We start from the raw sequence: 17,685 nt of genomic DNA, 5'->3' as shown, positions 1-17,685 counted from the left end.
GTGCGTGCGTGCGTGTGTGTGTGTGTGTGTGTGTGTGCCCCGTGACACGTGCGATGGACTCAATTCTTTCCCCCATGTGGGACACAGGGATTGAAGTCCGGTGGTCAAGCATGGTGGTAGTGCCTCTACCCCCTGAGCCTTCTTGACAGCCCAAGGATATTTTATTTAATCTATAATAACACTATAGGAAAATACTATTAGACTTATATAATTAGTAAATAGGAACACTTAAATAGATACTGTTTTATATAAAAACATTTTTGAGCTGGGGCGATGGTGGCGCATGCGTTTAATCTCAGGGGAGGCAGACCCAGGCGGATCTCTGTGAGTTCACAGCCAGCCTGGTCTACAGAGTGAGTTCCAGGACAGGCTCCAAAGCTACGCAGAGAATCCCTGTCTTGAAAAACAAAAAGAAAAACAAAACAAAACAAAAAATTGTCATTATTGTGCTTATCTCCCAATATATTTGTATGAACCATATGATAATCATTTTTGGGTTTTTTGTTTGTTTTTTTGGGTTTTTTTTCCCAAATAAAGTCAAATGAAGTAAAAATAGTCGTTTTGCTGCATTCTAGAATATTTTCCTCTTGACTCTTACTAGTCTTTTGATGATACTCAAGGCAGGGTCAGAGTGGAAGGTGGGATGAAAGGGATAGCCTGGTCTACAGTTGAAGCAGGTCTTTGTTATCAGAATGTGACTTAAGGGTAGAGAACAGACTCAGTGGTGGAGCACTTTTCCTACCATTTGGGAGGCCTAGAGTTTGAGCCCGGCAACAGCAAAAAAGCCAAAGCATTAAAATGTGACTCCCAGGGGTTCCTGGCTACCAAGATAACATTGTATCTCTTTCTGTTCACTGTGCTTGATTTTACAGCCTGAGGAAGAACTTGACCCTGAAGAGAGGGACAACTTCCTCCAACAGCTTTATAAGTTTATGGAAGACAGAGGTATGTCATTTTTATGGCTCTGTGTTTGAGGTATAGGCATTGTTTCTGCTGTCTTAGGAATGCCTTGTATCCCACTGAAAGCCCACGATCAATCAGTTATACCTGATAGTAGTTAAATGTTTGCAATAAAAGCATAGGAAATCAGTATTTACATAGTTAAATTTGGTCTCCCTTGTATTTACGAAAAGATTAAAATAGAAGTAGAAAGTGACCAATCATAACGTTACTCTGTGTAGTCATTTATTACAGTGGTAATGCTGTACTCAGGCAAGTAAATCCACCTGATCCTTGGTCTCCACAAGCTGAAGATAATGGACCATGGTCTCTTTCTGAGTGGGACAGGATTTCCATAGCAATAGAAGAAATAGAACCATTATAAATCACCAAACTCTGACATTTTAGTCCTAGAAAATCCGCAGGTAATTTGGCCCTAGCCATTCTGGGGCTTTGAGAAGTAATCCTGCAGAGACCCGAACACAGCTTTCCATTTGTTTAAGAGCCAGAGTGGAGCCATAACCTTCCTGCTTCCTTTGCTTAAGCTGTAGTGAACCAACAATGGCAGCCACACGTAGCAGTCTCAGTTTTTAACTTGGTTTTAGCCATTCCTTGGTAGAGACGTAACTTGATTGATAATAGAAGTGTGCAGCTTCTAAAATACAGAGAGCCCACACAACTGTATCAAGAACACAGAGGAGATTGTCTTGTGTGATTTAAGGACCTTTAAATGTATACCTCCAATTAATGGATTTTGCCAAACTAGAAGTCACTATCTTTACTGTCAAATTAGTATTTTTCATTTGACTAAATGCTTTATTTTTCTCTCTGACATTAAAAAAGGTACTCCAATCAACAAACCACCTGTTTTGGGCTATAAAGATCTCAATCTCTTCAAGCTCTTTAGACTGGTCTATCATCAGGGGGGATGTGACAATGTAAGTATAACATTGCTTGAGAAATATGTGTTTGTGTGATGAGGAATTTGATTGTTTGATGTATGCATTTTTTTAAAGGACAGAATGCTAGTGTAATGATTTTTCCCTTTGACAATTGTTAACAAAATCTTAATTTTCCAGATTGATAGTGGTGCTGTGTGGAAGCAAATTTATATGGACCTTGGCATTCCAATTTTGAACTCAGCTGCGTCCTACAATGTAAAAACTGCTTATAGAAAGTAAGTAGTCTGGCTTCATTAACGAATAAATGTCAGCCAGGTGTGGTGGTACAGACCTTTAATCCTAGCTAGCACTTGGGAGGCAGAGGCAGGTGGATCTCTGAGCTCAAGGCCAGCCTGGTCTACAGAGGGTTCCAGGACAGCCAGGGCTACACACAGAAACCCTGTCTTGAAAAAAAAAAAAAAAAGAAAAAGAAAACAAACATTTGCAGGGAACAGCCTCCTTTTAAGGCATTAACACTCCAAACAAAGAAAGCAAATGTTCACATGTGGGCTGGGAGACACTTGTGAATGAAAGGTATTCTATTTCCCATGCGATGCTGATTTCCTCTTCAAAGTCAGGGATGTGGGGTGCTCATCATCTGCAGTTCCAGCTCATAGGCTATAGTTTTCGTTACATACATGTTCTAGAGCACTGGTTCTCAACCTTCCTAATGCTGCGGCCCTTTAATACAGTTCCTCATGTGGTGACCCCAACCATAAAATTATTTTCGTTGCTACTTCATATATGAATCGTAATATAAATATCTATGTTTTCTGGTGATCTTAGGTGACCCCTGTGAAAGGGTCATTCAACCCTTAAAGGAGTCATGACCCACAGGTTGAGAACCTCTGTTCTAGAGCAGTATTCCAAGATGGCTCTGTTAAATTGTAACAGTCTCGGGTTCTCAGGACAATGTTTTAGTTTTTGGTACCTGTGTATCAAAGGCATTCAGAGATTACTAACATACAAAGAATGCTTTTTAAAGCCTTGGGTTTTGCTGTTTATGCACCTTATATTCATGATAAATGCAAAGACTAAGATTTCTTAAGATGAGCCTTGTGTGTGTTTAGATATCTCTATGGTTTTGAGGAGTACTGCCGTTCTGCAAATATTCAGTTCCGAACTATTCACCACCATGAACCAAAAGTAAAAGTGGAAACAAAAGACTTGGAAGACTCAATGGAAGAGGCTCTAAAAGTGGACCAGGAAATGCCTTTAATGGACGTGAAGAGTGAGCCCGAGGAGAATACCGATTCCAACAGCGACAGCGACAGAGAAGACACAGACCCGAAGTCTCCAAGAGTGAGTGTTTAGTGTCATCTGCTTCGTGCATTAGTTTAAAAGTTTTACTGTGGACACACACACACACACACACACACACACACACACGATTTGTGCGGTCCTCCTCGTTTCTGTTGCAGTATTTAGTAAGGTTGTAACAAGGTTATCGTAGCGACCTTTCCCCGGACAACACGTTTTACTTCCTCTACCTGGAAAGCTCCTCCTCACCAGGCATGGTGGGTGCCTCATGCCTCAGCACTCAGGATCCCGAGGCAAGGGGCTTGTCATGTGTTCAACCTGGGCTACACAGTATGGTCCAGGCCAGCCTGAGCCACAGCACGAAACCACCTAACCAGATGGACAAAAGCAACACACACCTACAGAATTCATTCTTCTCGGGTCTCTGTCTTCTGGCTCAGTCCCATGTCCTCTCTCTTCTTAAGTTTCTTGCTAAAATGTCACCTCAGTGAAGCCTGCACTGTCTTTATCATTGCTACCTTCCTCCTTTCTCACTCTGTCTGGAATGTCTGGGTTGGTTTTCTCTCTTTTCCTCCCTCTGTACCAGAGTTGCATTCCTTGAAGGCAAAGATGAGTGTTGATTTTGCTCATTAACGTGACCCCAGGCTTCTAGAAAAAGAAGCACAGCACATAGGAAGTGCTCATTAACTAGTTGAGTGAATTGCCTCTTGATAATTCCTGTGCCACAACTGTAAATCTGTGTGCACACTGTACGGCGTGATTTGTGCACACATTGATTTTATCTTCTCTCTCTCTCTCTTTCACACACATATACACACACACACACTCTCTCATACACACACATTCTCTCTCTCTCTCTCTCTCTCTCTCTCTCTCTCTCTCTCTCTCTCTCTCTCTGTCACACACACACACTGCCCCCTGTATTTCTCTCCATTGACTAAAGATTTATAAATGATTACCATCATTCACTATTCTGATCCATGCCCATTGGTAGCTACATAGCATGATTTATCATTTCATGGGTTGCCATATGCTCAAATTTTGGTTCCTTTTTTTTGTTTTTGTTTTTTGAGACAGGGTCTCTCTGTTATGTATCTCTCACTGTCCTGGACTGTTCTGTCCTCAAACTCACAGAGATCTGCTTACTTCTGCCTCCCAAGAGCTGGGATTCAAAGCGTGCGCCATCATGCCTGGCTTTCAGTTCTTAATGTATCTTATTTGTTGTTGAAGCCATATTTAATGGAAGGGAAAAGTGAAGTTACCTTTTCTTGTAGTTGTTCAGAAATTTTTTTTTTCCCGGGGGGTGGGGGGAGGCACTGTTTATTTCTCTTTTTAAAAAGGTTTGTTCATTTTTATTTTGTGTGTATTGGTGTTTACCTACATGTATGTCTGTGTGTCACATGCATGCCTGGAGCCCTCAGAGGCCAGGAAAGGGCACCAGAACCCCTAGAACTGGAGTTACAGGTGGTTGTGAGTCACCATGTGGGTGCTGAGACTTGAACCCAGGTTCTTTGTGAGAGCGTCAGTGTTCTTAACCACTGAGCCATCTCTCCAGCATCCAGAAATCTTGCTTTTAAACTGACCATTCTGTCATCTAATAAGTGAAATCTTTTAGTGAATTTCATGAAATATGTAAATTTAAGTTCTTTATTTTAAAGTTTTGTTATTTATTTATTTTAATTTTAGAGAGGGTCTCATAATAGCTCAGGCTAGACTCAACTCACTGTATAGCTGTGGATAACTTTGAACTTCTGATCCTCCAGCATCTATTTTTCAAGTGTTGGGATTACTGGGGTGAACTATACTTTACCTTATTCAACTGTTCAGTTTTTGTTTTGGGGTGTGGGGGTGTGTGCCCCTCTCTGCCCCGGTCCCTTGAAACTTTTTCTCTCACTACCCGGAAGTAGGCTGTGGCCAGCAATCCTAGTGACCCGCTGTCTGGCCCTTCCCCCACCCCTAACACTGGGGTTATTGGTGCATGTGTGGCTTTGTTTTGTTTTGTTTTTTGATTTTTTTTTTAAGGTGGGTGCAAGGGATTTGAACCCAGGTCCTCCGGCTTGCACAGTGAACACTCCTACATGCCGAGCCACCTCCCCAGCTCCTCCTTCATTTTTTTCTTTTTTTAAAAAATCCCTCCTGTGTTCTGCTGTCACAGTAGGCTGACTTGCAGGAAAATTTAGAAGGTCTTGAAGCGGCTCATGAGTTTCATAGTCAGTTGGCATGCTGGAGGTTTGGTAGAGGCTACAGGAGACAGCAGGACAAGTGCCTCCTGGGACCCCGTGAATGCTCGGGGTCCTCACTCAAAGAAATCTCCCTCTTCAGTTCATTCGGTCGTTCGTTTTTATATGTATGTATATGTTTCACTTGTGTGTGGATACCCTCAAAGTCCTGAAGATGGATCTCCTGGAGCTGGAGTTCTAAGCAGTAGTCAGCACTTGATAAGAGTGCTGGGAACCAAACTCAGGCCCTCTGGAAGAGCAGCCAGTGCTCTTAACCACTGAGCCATCTCTCCAGTCCACAATCTCACTTTTTAGACATTGGTGCCATTAGGTCCTTAAAGCATAATAACACACACACACACACACACACACACACACACACACACACACACACATATATACTGATATTTGATTTTTATTGTAAGAAAATATATTGCTATTTGATTTTTATTTTAATAAGCAATGAGATTGGAGATCACAGAACTTTCAAAGAGGTCATAAGTTAGAGGGTGGGTTTATGAAGATTATCCTTAGTAACTTAAACATTTTATTAAAAACATTTACTCTGTGTGTGTGTGTGTGTGTGTGTGTGTGTGTGTGTGTGTGTGCGCGCGTGGGTGCGTACGTACATACATATGTGAAGGTCAGAGGATAATTTGTGGGAGTCGCTCTCTCCTTGCACCATGTGAGTCCACATAGGTCCTGAACTCATGTCGTCAGGCTTGGTGGCAAGTGTGTGCCTTTACTCTCTGGCCCCTCTCGCCAGCGTGGCAGAACTAGTAGGGAATTCTATCCTTAGCGTGTAGCTAATTCATCTCACACTTCTTAACCATGGTTAGCAGGTATTGTAGAGTTCCCACTGAGCTGCACTCCCAGGCCTAGGAGAGAAGAGTTTTCTTATGAATATACATAATAATGTGTCCGGGGATCATGGTAGTGTTGGACATAATTAAGAGATTCATAATGAGTCATCTTTTACTTCCAAAGGAATAATACATATGAGTTAATTGTTGTTCAGCTTCTGCTCCCAAGCCAGGATGCAGCAGAGTCACTGCTGTAGAGGCTTCAGAGAAAGGTGCAAAGATGTCTTTCTCTGCCTTGTCTTCATTTGTAGTGTTAGCTCTCTAAAAGCTTTTATCCCCTCTATTAGGGGCGGAGGAAAATTGTTCGAGATGCAAATTCTATTAAAAAAGAAATAGAAGAAGAGAAAATAGAAGAAAAATTCATCAAAGACGATACAGAAAATAAGGATGTCGATGATGACTATGAAACAGCCGAGAAAAAAGACAATGAGCTGCTGCTTGGGAGAAAAACCACACCAAAGCCCAAAGAGAGGAAACTTAAAAAGCAAGAGGATTCTGAGAAGGACTCAGAGGAAGAGGAAGAGAAGAGCCAAGAGAGGTACATTGTCCTATGTCTGTGCTCCAGAGGCACCTGTCTGGGGCCCGGCAGCACTCTGTTCCTGCTTAGAGATTCAGGGATGAGGGAATGTCTTCTTATTGGGACTTCCGTTCCTCTTGTCTGATGAAGGTGAGACACATTGTGAAGATGATGTGTACCGCCTTTCGGAACTGGAGAATATACTGGTCGCACCATTTTAATAGCACTTGTGCCCTAAACAGTGGCCTCAAAGAAGGCTGCGCCACCCAGTCAAAAGAAAGGTCCTGCAGTTGACAGCAGGGAAGGGAGCTGGAGAAAAATGGAGGAAGTGGACAAGAGGAAACAGCGAGAGCAAAATTTCCATTTTACAAAAGGTACAACTTGGGAAAGCTACCAGACACATGGGTGCACAGTACTAGCAGATGGTTCTGTGTGTTAGCTTTATGGAAGACATTTGTCTCTCTCAATTGTCCTAGAGGAAGTGGCATGCACCCCGATTCCAGTTTGTAAAGACATTCTTGCCCCACATCTCATAATAAATCCAGCTTTTTAACGTCCATTCTGTTTGCTGTTGAGTGAAAACTGTATTTTGTTTTCCATGTATTAGACTTGCATGGATTGAAGTGACTTAAAAAGCCCAAAATTAGGCAGTTGAGCTAGATCAAAGTGATGTCTCACTGGGCCGTGTCGTGGGCTGTTTTGTCATGGGATCAAATGGATTTACTTATTTTTTAGATAGTAATAAAAAGGAAGTTTTAGAACAACAGCATAACACACTTACTTGAAAACAGAAGCTCTTCAGTTTTTTTCAGTTATTTTATTACATAATGCTAAATCTTCTAGAAGTTTGAGATCTTAAGCCAGATGTGGGGAAAACGGCCTGCTGTGTCCGAATGGTAGCTAACACCATTTTCGAATAAACCATTGGGAGAATGAGTGTCAGGGAAAGTAGTAAGTGGTGACCAGGAGAGGGACTTGATGCTTGGTAAATAGACACATGAGCTAATGCGGTTGTCTGTGAAGTAGTTTAGTTCTAAAAAGTTGTAAACAAAGTATAATTAGGATTTAAAAAGTAGCAGGAATTAATTGGGAGCTGAGAATAATGAGTACAGTATTTAAATATTTAAAACACTAAACAAAGGTGAGCTACTTAAAAAGTAGGGCCTAATTATAATAATGAGTCTATATAAATAAATATATGGCTAAAATACTTGGTACATAAATGGAGCAAATATTTTAGAACACAGAATTCAATCTTCAATGTGAAGGATAATATTCTATTTTATTAAATAAAAGTTGAGTGTACAGATAACAAACAGGGCATATTCTTAGTCTGTATCAGGAATCCTGGAGATTTCTGTATGTGTTTTGGAATGATTTCTTCAGGATATTCATGAGAAGTGCTCCTAGAGAGCAAATATCCCCGATGTAAACGAGTTATCAAGGCTTCAGTCGTGTGCCGAGGGGCCACTGCAATGACGCCCTGTACACAAGACCTTAAGACTGCTCCTGAAGCTTTTGACATTCTTAGAACACCTCATGCATGTCTTCTGAATCCTCGCCAGGTTAATAGGCAATACACTTTATGGTTCCAGTTTCCAACTACTGTCGGACTTCTCATATGAATTCCCTCTGTGTGTAATTATTAAAACAAAGAAAAGCTGCTGGCCAAGGAGTTAGAAATGGAACTGGAAACCAGCAAAACCTAGAAAGCTTTGTTCCACCATGACTTGCTTAGAATTTCAACAAGTAGCCTCATGTCAAACGTGAACCAGTTTAAGAGACAGGGTTGCTAAGGGAGGCAGCCCTTGTTTGTTATTTTACACACCAAGCAGTGGGTCTTGCTGAGAACCACTCTGAAGTGAGAACACAGTACTGCTAAAGGGGATTTGAGACAGTTAGTTGCAAGAAGTTACAAAATAGCTTTAGAACGTTCTCACAAGTAAGGTGGCACTTGAGTACGAATCCCAAAGGCCATTCCAGGGCACATGGTTTTAATTTGTTTGTTTGTTTGTTTAAAGTGATTTATTGACTGCATCATCATTAACTGTGATTATTGATTGGCCTTTAAGAAGTATGGGTTTACCTTTGTACAGTGCACCTCTACATAATAAATTCCTTAGTAAGTAGTCCATAAAATCTTCTCCTTCTCCTCCTTCTTCTCCTCCTCCTCCACTGACATGTTCCTAAGGGAACGTAGGTTGTATAGCCCCTCCATGCTGGAGTCTCTTTCGCTTGTGTTTGGTTCTCCCCAAAGAGCTTAGTAGCGTTATCAATGTTGTGATTCGCTGCAGGGAAGAAACCGAAAGCAAATGTGACTCGGAAGAGGATGAAGAGGGAGACGACACAGAACCCTGCCTGACCGGAACCAAAGTCAAAGTGAAGTATGGCCGAGGAAAGACTCAGAAAATTTATGAAGCCAGCATCAAAGGCACCGAGATCGATGACGGGGAGGTTTTATACTTGGTGCATTATTATGGATGGAATGTCAGGTGAGCAATAAAGCATGTTCTTTTAGGTGGTTACAAAGGAGCAGTGTTGCAGGAAACTCTTGAGTGTGTTTATAAGGCACACTTTGGTTCCACATTTTTGAGGATTTTGATTTTTGCACTGTTTTATAAACTGTCAGTGCCTTCCACCAGAGACCAGCAGAACATTCTGCCATTGGGACAACTGAGTTTATTCCTTTTGTTATAGGGTGGCAGAACACTTGAGGGGAAGCCATGGGGCATCACTGTCCCAGGGTGATGGCTAAGTCTGTGACAGCTTGGGGCCCACCTCAGGAGCTGGCGGTAGTCCAGCACTCTGGGGTGAGGCCCACACGTCTTAGCCATGCACATCTTTGTTTCCTTTGTGAGAAGTCAAGCAGTGTCAAGCACTGTGAGAATTTTGAGTTGGCTAAGTAATTAAATCTGTACTGGGTAGGACTTAGATTTGAGCTTTTGTTGTGTGGTAGGTTTAAGAAAATCTTTGTTGTGTGTGCACACAGTCAGGAAGCTGATGTAGGTCTGTGATTGGTTCTCTTAGTAAATCTTACCTAGAAAGAGGGAAGGCTAGATCCAAGTTAATCCTGTAATTGGTACAGAAGCGGAAGTGGCTCATTACTTAGGGAGAGAGGATATTTTGTCATTTGGATATTTTGACATTTTTGTGGCTTGGACAATGTTCCCTGTTTTTTCTGTGTTCAGACATGATTAGGGAGTTGTCTGATTTGTTTTGATCCTCCATGGGCATGGAGCAGACTTGTCTGGTGTGATGTTCTGTGAAATTGGTCACGTTCAAGGGAAGACAGCTCAGTCTGGCCTCGAGAGTCAGACCAGCTAGAGCAGCACTGAGACCCAGCCATTCTAAGTTCTGCTTTTCTCTTAAGCCTTTTTGAAAGTGTGAGTGTGTGTGTCTGTGTGTCTGTCTGTCTGTCTGTGTGGATGCAGACTTCTCTGGGTTGACACATTGCCACACACCTTTTCTACACACTGGGTGTGTGCTCTGTTCTGACTCAGTTCCCTCCTCTCCAGATTGGGGAATTCAGGGTTCTTACTGTATAAATAAGTTGTAGAATTATAATACCCATGTTAACTAGCACATAAAGTGCATAGAACGGTGCCTAGCACATAGTGAGTGCTCTGTGTTAGCGGTGAGCACAACCTTACAGGGTCTTAATAACGAGGCAGAGTCTCTGTGTCTTGATAAATTCGGAGAGGGACTACTTCCCAACTCGGGCAGCAGCAGCAGCATGTTTGATCACATTCTCCTCAGATTCAAGTTTGTTCACAGCCGTCCACCCTGTGTGCAGCCCTGTTGTACTAGAATGTCTCTTTCCTGTCACCCTTCTCGTTTTTTTTAAGGCTTTCCTTTCTGACTCTAACCAGTAGTCCTTTGTCATGTGCTCAGGTTCAGTCATTGTCCTCATTAGTCACCCACTGATGACTCATGCATCTTTGGCTGTCCATAAATCTTCCTGAAAGCTAGTATAATTCTGGCTTTCAAAGAATCCTTATAGTTTCTCGATAATTTTGTCATGTTTCTAACATGGGAGAATCTGCAAGTGTGAGAGGAGCCTAATGTAGCTGCTAGAAGTACCTGCCCGATACACCACTCAGACCAGGCCAGGGTGGGCCACACCGAGTTCCTCCAGACAGGACAGAGCTTGGGCTTTGTGTGGTCCGATGTGTTCTGGGAAACTTACGAGCAAGATATTCTCTTCTTTTTAGCCCTAGGTTGGGTATATATCTTTCTCACTGTATTTACTAGGCTGTGCTCAATTATACAGTATCTCTGTTTTTATATCAGACCTGGAAGCAAGGCCTTGTTCCATCTATTCTCTGTATGTTTTATAATGCCTGGTATTTTAGTAGGACCTCAGGAAATGACCAAATTAAGAAATATTTATAGACGGGACAGTGGTGGCACACACATTTACTCCCAGCACTCAGAAGACAGAGTTAGGCAGATCTCTATGAGTTCGAAGCCAGCCTAGACTACAGAGTGAGTTCCAGGACAGCCAGGACTACACAGAGAAACCCTCTCTTGAAAAACCAATTAAAAAAATGTTTATAAATAAGATTTTAATAGCCATCTCTGTTCCGAAATTTTTAGATATCTGGTAATCTACCAGGAAATGGTTTTTCGGCTATAGTATAGGCATCATGGTACCAGGGCAGCTAAAACCTGTACATACTTGGGCCATGTGTTTTGCATGTCTCCATGGCAACTAGTTTATAATGTTACTGAATACTATAAATAACTGCATTTGTGTAATGCAAGAAGTGTTTAGTTCTGAATAATTTAATCTATTTATCTCTTCCTCGTAATGGGAAAGATTATGTTGAAATTCAAGTGTTGACAGTGTTTTGAAGAAGGGTCAAGGGACATGAGTCTTCATCTTGGGCTAAAGAGAACAAATGTAGATAAAGGAAATTAAATACAAATATCTCTAACTTCAGTCTTAATAGTGACATATTTCATAATAAAGTTTAATTAGGAATAACAAATACTAGGGCTCTGGGGAGGACAAGAAAGGGGACTTGATAAACGATTGGGAGCTGATTGTGTGCAGATTGACATCTTTATATTATCCACAGAATGAATTCTAGTACAAAAATCTGCTGATCAGTTCAGGTTGTGAGAGTTTTGGGAAACAAAGCAGTTCGGATAGTTTAGAATCAAGAGTTTGCTAACCCAGACCTCTGAATCTCTTAATTCTGAGAATCAATCAATCAATCTCTCTCTCTTTCTCTCTCTCTCTAATTTTTCAAGACAGGGTTTCTCTGTGTAATGTCCTGGAACTCGCTTTGTAGACCAGGCTGGTCTTGAACTCACAGAGACCTACTTGCCTCTGCCTCCCAAGTGCTAGGATCCCAGGCGTGTGCCACCACTGGGTTTGGTTTTTTTCTCTTTAATTATGGCTCTATCACTAGTGGCTATACTGAGTACCTAGGACAGCTGCTAGCATGTCTTACCAACAGGCAGTTCCTATTCTCCTTACAGTTTTGCCAACACTAGAAACTGGAGCATGCAGGGGGTGTGTGTGTGTGTGTGTGTGTGTGTGTGTGTGTGTGTGTGTGTGTGTGTGTGTGTGTGTGTGTGTGAATATATTTCAAATAGGATATCATTGTGAAAGCTAAACTTTTTTCTTTCAGATATGATGAATGGGTAAAGGCTGACAGGATAATCTGGCCCTTGGACAAAGGTGGACCAAAGAAAAAACAAAAGAAAAAAGTTAAGGTATGTTACGATAGAGGGATTATTCAAGGTGTATCTTTTCTGTAAGATACTGTTGCAGAGTAGTTTTACATTCATAGCAAGAATGAGAAGGTACAGGATTTCCAGTGTGCTCTTTGCCCTAGGTAGGTATGGTCTTCCGCACTGTCGGCCCCTACCCTCACCAGAGGAGACCATTTGTTCGAGTTGGTAAAGGCCACAGTTTCCATTGGGGTGGTGTGTACATCCGAGGTGTCAGACTGCTCTGGGTCTTTGTGCTTCAGAAGGTTTGGACAGATGTGCAGTGCTGTTCTCATCGTTAGAGCTACACAGAGGACCCCGTCACTCTGGAAATCCACTGTTCTCCTCTTCCCTCCACCATGTCAAAGCGGTCTGCGGGCCCACGGTACACTTGCCCACACCTTCCAGCCACAGTTCCTGCTGTGGAGATCTGCCTAGTGTTCTGACTGTTTCTGATGCCATTCATTCCCTCAGCAGGAAATGAGGGGGAGTGGTTGTAGTCATGTGAATCGGATAGAAAACTGTTCTGGATTTCTCTATAAGCACATAGTAGGAGTTGACATTTAAAGTAACTGACCTTTATTTTGGAGTTAATAGTTTTTCTTGGAGAACTGGGATGTTCATTTTTGAAGGTCTTGGCCCTTCTCATGCCTTTTGTTGTTGTTACCCAGAATAAAGAAGATGGTGAAAAGGACGAAAAGAGGGATGAAGAGCGGCAGAGGTCAAAACGGGGAAGACCTCCTTTAAAACCTACCTCTTCGCCCAACATGCCGTACAGTTTGTCTAAGACGTCCAACGGTGAAGGAAAATCAGGTACCAGAAATGCCCGTGGCAGCTCCCCGCTGCCTGGTGAGACTGAGGGCCTGGAGTTGTGAAGACTTAACTTTGAAAACATTATATACACATCTGCATCACTTAACAGTGGGGCTCATTCTAAGAGGGCTCTCATCGTTGTACAAATGTCAGAAGGGATGCTTACCAAACTAAGGGACTGCAGTGTCCCCAGGTCATGGAACCACAATTATATACAGCCAGGTTGACCAAAACATAGCTGTGTTGCCCATGATAAATAAAACGGCCACTTGGTGAGCGTCATAGCAGGTTATCTTGATTTTAACCTAACATGATTAAAACTACACATTTTAATTGACACCTAGTACTTATTTTGTTGTATATTTTAATTTAAACTCTACTGATACTAACCATGGATACCAGTCTGTCATAAGGATTTTAGACACAACTAGTTTAATCGTAGGGAAGTTAAACCGTCCTTGAGTCCTCCTGTGTGCTGTGCTCAGCATCAAACCATGATGCCCAGTGTCTCCTGTAGTTTGTGACCTGCAGCCTGTTAGCAGTGCTGAGACTTGAGAGCAGAAACGAAGCGTATAGGAGTACTTGTGATGAGCATAGGTGAGCACATTTTACTGTGCCTTAATATTTCCCTTCACTTTTCCGTCCTTATTTATTTTATCTATGCAATTTAAGAGATTTGAAATGGTGATATTCTGAAATTAGCCTCCTTGGAGAGAAAAACTCTCCTAAAGGTCAGGTTCACCATTAGCTGCCGCAGTGTGCTGGCCATGAAAGCATGTCTTTCCTCTTCCCTGCCCCCTGCTGGCTGGTTAGCATGATTCACAAACGCAAGGTTTCTGGGCCTTGTGAGCTTGCATTCCTCGGGAGGCATTTCCTGGTGCAGTGTACGGCCTACACAACCAACATCATTGACACTGAACTGCAGAACTGAAGAATGTTTGGATACGAGAAAATGGAATGCTACGTTTTACTTTTACTGAAACCACAAAAAATTTATATACCTGTTTTTATAATCACTCAGGGGTCTGGGGAGATGGCTCAGTAGTTAAGAGCACTTGCTGCTATTGCAGAAGACTGGGGTTCAGTTCTCAACAGCCACGTACTGTTCGTAAAGCCTGTACCTTGTGCTCCCGGGTATCCAACACCCTCTTTTGGCCTCCACAGGTACCAGGCATGAACATAGTACACTACATACATGCAAACACTCCTATTCATAAAATAAAATTGAATCCTAAAAAAGAAAAACCAACAAGCAGAAAACATAAAACTTTGTCAAGTATAGTGGCACACACCTTTAATCCTGGTACTTGGGAGGCAGAGACAGGTAGTTCTCTGTGAGTTTGAGAGCAGCCTGGTCTCTCTATATTGAGGCAGGCCAGGGCTACACACTAAGAACCTTATCTTTTAAAAAGATGAACACATTCAGTGTTTCCCTTTTTAAAATTCTTTTGGGAGGGTGTAAGTGTTGTAAGTTCATACATTTTTACATTATATCATTTTATACAATCCTAGAATGCTACCTTATTATTTGAAATTTTTTCTGATATAAAATGAGTAGTTTTGTCGTGCAAGCAGGTAGCTTGCCTGTACTTTCTTGTGTGTTAATAAGAACATTTGAAGTTTGGGGAATTCACATTGCTCGTTTTAAACATCCCTTCTTTCCAGAATAATTTTAGGTGGAATGTCGTATTTCCTTCTTAGGGTACAAAGTGGTAAGCTTTTGTATTACATCAGGTCAACTCATTTAACATACTAGCTTGTATCTTTTTATTGTTTTTTTTTTGCTTTTTTTTTTTTTTTTTTGTCTTTTGTTTGTTTTTTGACAGGGTTTCTCTAGGTAGCCCTGGCTGTCCTGGATCTCACTCTGTAGCCCTGGCTGGCCTCAAACTCACAGAGATCCACCTGCCTCTGCCTCCCGAGTGCTGGGATTAAAGGCATGCGCCACCACTGTCCAGCATAGCATTGTCGTAATAGAGTTCATGCTTGCTTTCTCTCTCTCTCTCTCTCTTTCTTTTTTGTTGTTTTGAGACAGGGTTTCTCTGTGTAGTTTTGGTTGTTCTGGAACTCGCTCTGTAGCCCAGGCTGGTCTTGGGGATCTGCCTATCTGTGCGTCCTGTGCTGGGATTAAAGGTGTGTGCCACCACACCCAGCTCTTTGTTTTTTCAAATGGTACTGTACCTAAGTGTGATGGCTACTGAAGACCTCTTCATACAGAACTGACATGGTAACATGCTGTGCATTGTGTTTCTACAGTGTGTTTTTATTGTTTGTATGTGCACACATGCACACATGTTTATGGAGGAAGGGAGCACATCCACGTGTTCACATTCCAGTGGACAATCTTGAGCAGCTTCCTTAGGAGCTGTCAACTTCCGTTACCGTGTTACCACATTTGTGTATTGATTTTGGGGAGACAGGCACATTTGGAGGTTAGAATTGGTCCTCTCCTGCCAGCGTGTGGTCCTCAGGATTGAACTCAGATCATCAGTCTTGGTGGTGGCAGGCACTTTTATCCTCAGAGCCTTCCTTCTAGCCCTGACTGGGTGTTTTTGAGACATGGTCTCTCGTTTCCCTGGGGCTCAGTGATTGAGCTGTGTTGTCTGGCCGTTGGGAGAGCCCTGTCTCTGCTGCCTCCCAGACCTGGAATTACACATGAGAGCCAGGCTCAGCTTTTCTGCGTGGATTCTGGGGCTTGAACTGAGGTCGTGCTCACACAGCACATTTTACCAGCTGAGCTCGATTCCTTGTCCTGTCTTCACTTTTTTTGTTTGTTGGTTTTTTGGGAGGAGTTTTTTGTTTGTTTGTTTGTTTGTTTGTTTTTGAGACAGGGTTTCTCCGTGTATCTCTGGCTGTCCCGGAACTTGCTCTGTAAACCAGGCTGGTCCTTAACTCAGAGATCTGCCTGCCTCTGCCTCTTGAGCGCTGGGATTAAATGCCTACACCACCATGCCCTCTGTCAGCACATGTTTTCATTTAGTCTTTCTCCTTACATTTTAGCACACACAAATGCTATGATTTATTTTATATACGAAATTTCTATAGAGATTCAGAAGTCTATAAAGGATCTTGTTCATACTTAGTAAGATTTTAATTATTACATTGGTGTTTAATTTAACTATCTGTACAATGTACTGTCTCCTTACAGACTCCTGTTCATCTGATAGTGAAGCAGAAGACCCTTTGGAGAAGAGTTTGGTAAATGAAGAGCTGTCTCCTGATATCAAAGAAGAATTAGAAAAAAGTGAAAATGTAAATGATGATAAACTAGATGAGGAAAACCCAAAGATTGTACATCTATTAAAAGAAAATGACAGGACTCAGATGCAGCCCTTGGAACCCCTGAAGGTAGAGGTCCCAGACAGCGATCACATAGTACATGTTTTTGGAAACAAAGCCGAACAAGTGGAAGAAGTTAAGAAACAGGTGGAAAAGTCCCCTAAAGGGAAGGGAAGGCGGAGTAAGACGAAAGACCTTTCTTTAGAAATGATAAAGATGTCATCCTTCAGCCAGGAAGAAGCAGGCGGAGAAGCTCATGTGGACACTCACAGCCTGGAGTTTTCTTCATTAGAATGTAAAAACTTTTCTTCTACTGAAGATGAGGTGGACCAATATGAGAAGGAAAAAAAGTTGAAACGGAAAATACTGGGACACTCATCACCAGAGAAAAAAATAAGACTTGAGAATGGAACCGAAGTGACAGCTGGCGGGTCCCAAGAGAGGACCAGCGATGGCGTGGGAGCGGAGGGCAGGAAAGGCTCACATTTGGAGCAGCACTTTGAAACAGAAAATGAAGGAATGCCATCCCTGACAGCGGAGCCGAACCAGGGCATCCGAGAAGTGACCAGTGAGAAATTGGACAGTCCAGCTGAAGAACCTGTCCCTACGCCACTCAAGGAGGAGGAGGACGGGATGCCTCTGATCGGGCCCGAAACCTTGGTTTGCCATGAGGTAGACTTGGATGATTTGGATGAGAAGGATAAGCCCAGTATTGAGGATGTGCTAGTTGAAAGCTCTGAGTCTCACTGTCTGGTTTCTGTGCCGCCTGCCCCACCTCCTGTAGCACAGCCTAACTTGTCAGTAGCCTCCCCACTTACTCTCAGTCAAGACGAGTCCCGAAGTGTAAAGAGCGAGAGCGATATAACCATTGAAGTTGATAGTATTGCCGAAGAATCGCAAGAAGGCCTCTGTGAGAGGGGACCAGCCAACGGGTGTGAAGCCAGCGCTCCCCCTGGTACCTGTAGTATAATTGTACCAGAGAGAGAGAGCAGAGAGAAGGGTAAGGCTTTCCAGGGGGACTGCTTTCGTGTTAAATCAACAATTCAGGTTTTAGTCTTTTTTAAAAATAGAGAAGTGATGTGGACAGGTGCGTAAACGGACCTGTTTCTAACTTTTGGGTTGTTTTCAAGGTTTTT

General features: G+C 42.5%; 1 protein-coding gene across 1 annotated transcript in view; it reads left to right on the top strand.

Moving 5' to 3' along the window:
• The window catches only part of Arid4a (AT-rich interaction domain 4A), a 71,765-nt gene that overhangs the window by 41,066 nt on the left and 13,014 nt on the right, over positions 1-17,685 (top strand). The window contains exons 12-20 of the mRNA XM_052739646.1: positions 873-945; positions 1,783-1,877; positions 2,019-2,116; positions 2,951-3,182; positions 6,510-6,760; positions 9,034-9,231; positions 12,379-12,463; positions 13,132-13,273; positions 16,419-17,549. Coding sequence (XP_052595606.1) covers positions 873-945; positions 1,783-1,877; positions 2,019-2,116; positions 2,951-3,182; positions 6,510-6,760; positions 9,034-9,231; positions 12,379-12,463; positions 13,132-13,273; positions 16,419-17,549 — 2,305 coding nt within the window. The remainder of the gene's footprint in view (positions 1-872; positions 946-1,782; positions 1,878-2,018; positions 2,117-2,950; positions 3,183-6,509; positions 6,761-9,033; positions 9,232-12,378; positions 12,464-13,131; positions 13,274-16,418; positions 17,550-17,685) is intronic.

Source organism: Peromyscus californicus, unplaced genomic scaffold (genome assembly GCF_007827085.1).
Source record: "Peromyscus californicus insignis strain IS unplaced genomic scaffold, ASM782708v3 Scaffold_15__1_contigs__length_86483966, whole genome shotgun sequence".
NCBI lineage: Eukaryota > Metazoa > Chordata > Mammalia > Rodentia > Cricetidae > Peromyscus > Peromyscus californicus.
Note: the sequence above shows the minus strand (reverse complement) of the source record. Positions and strands in the feature narration are given on the sequence as shown.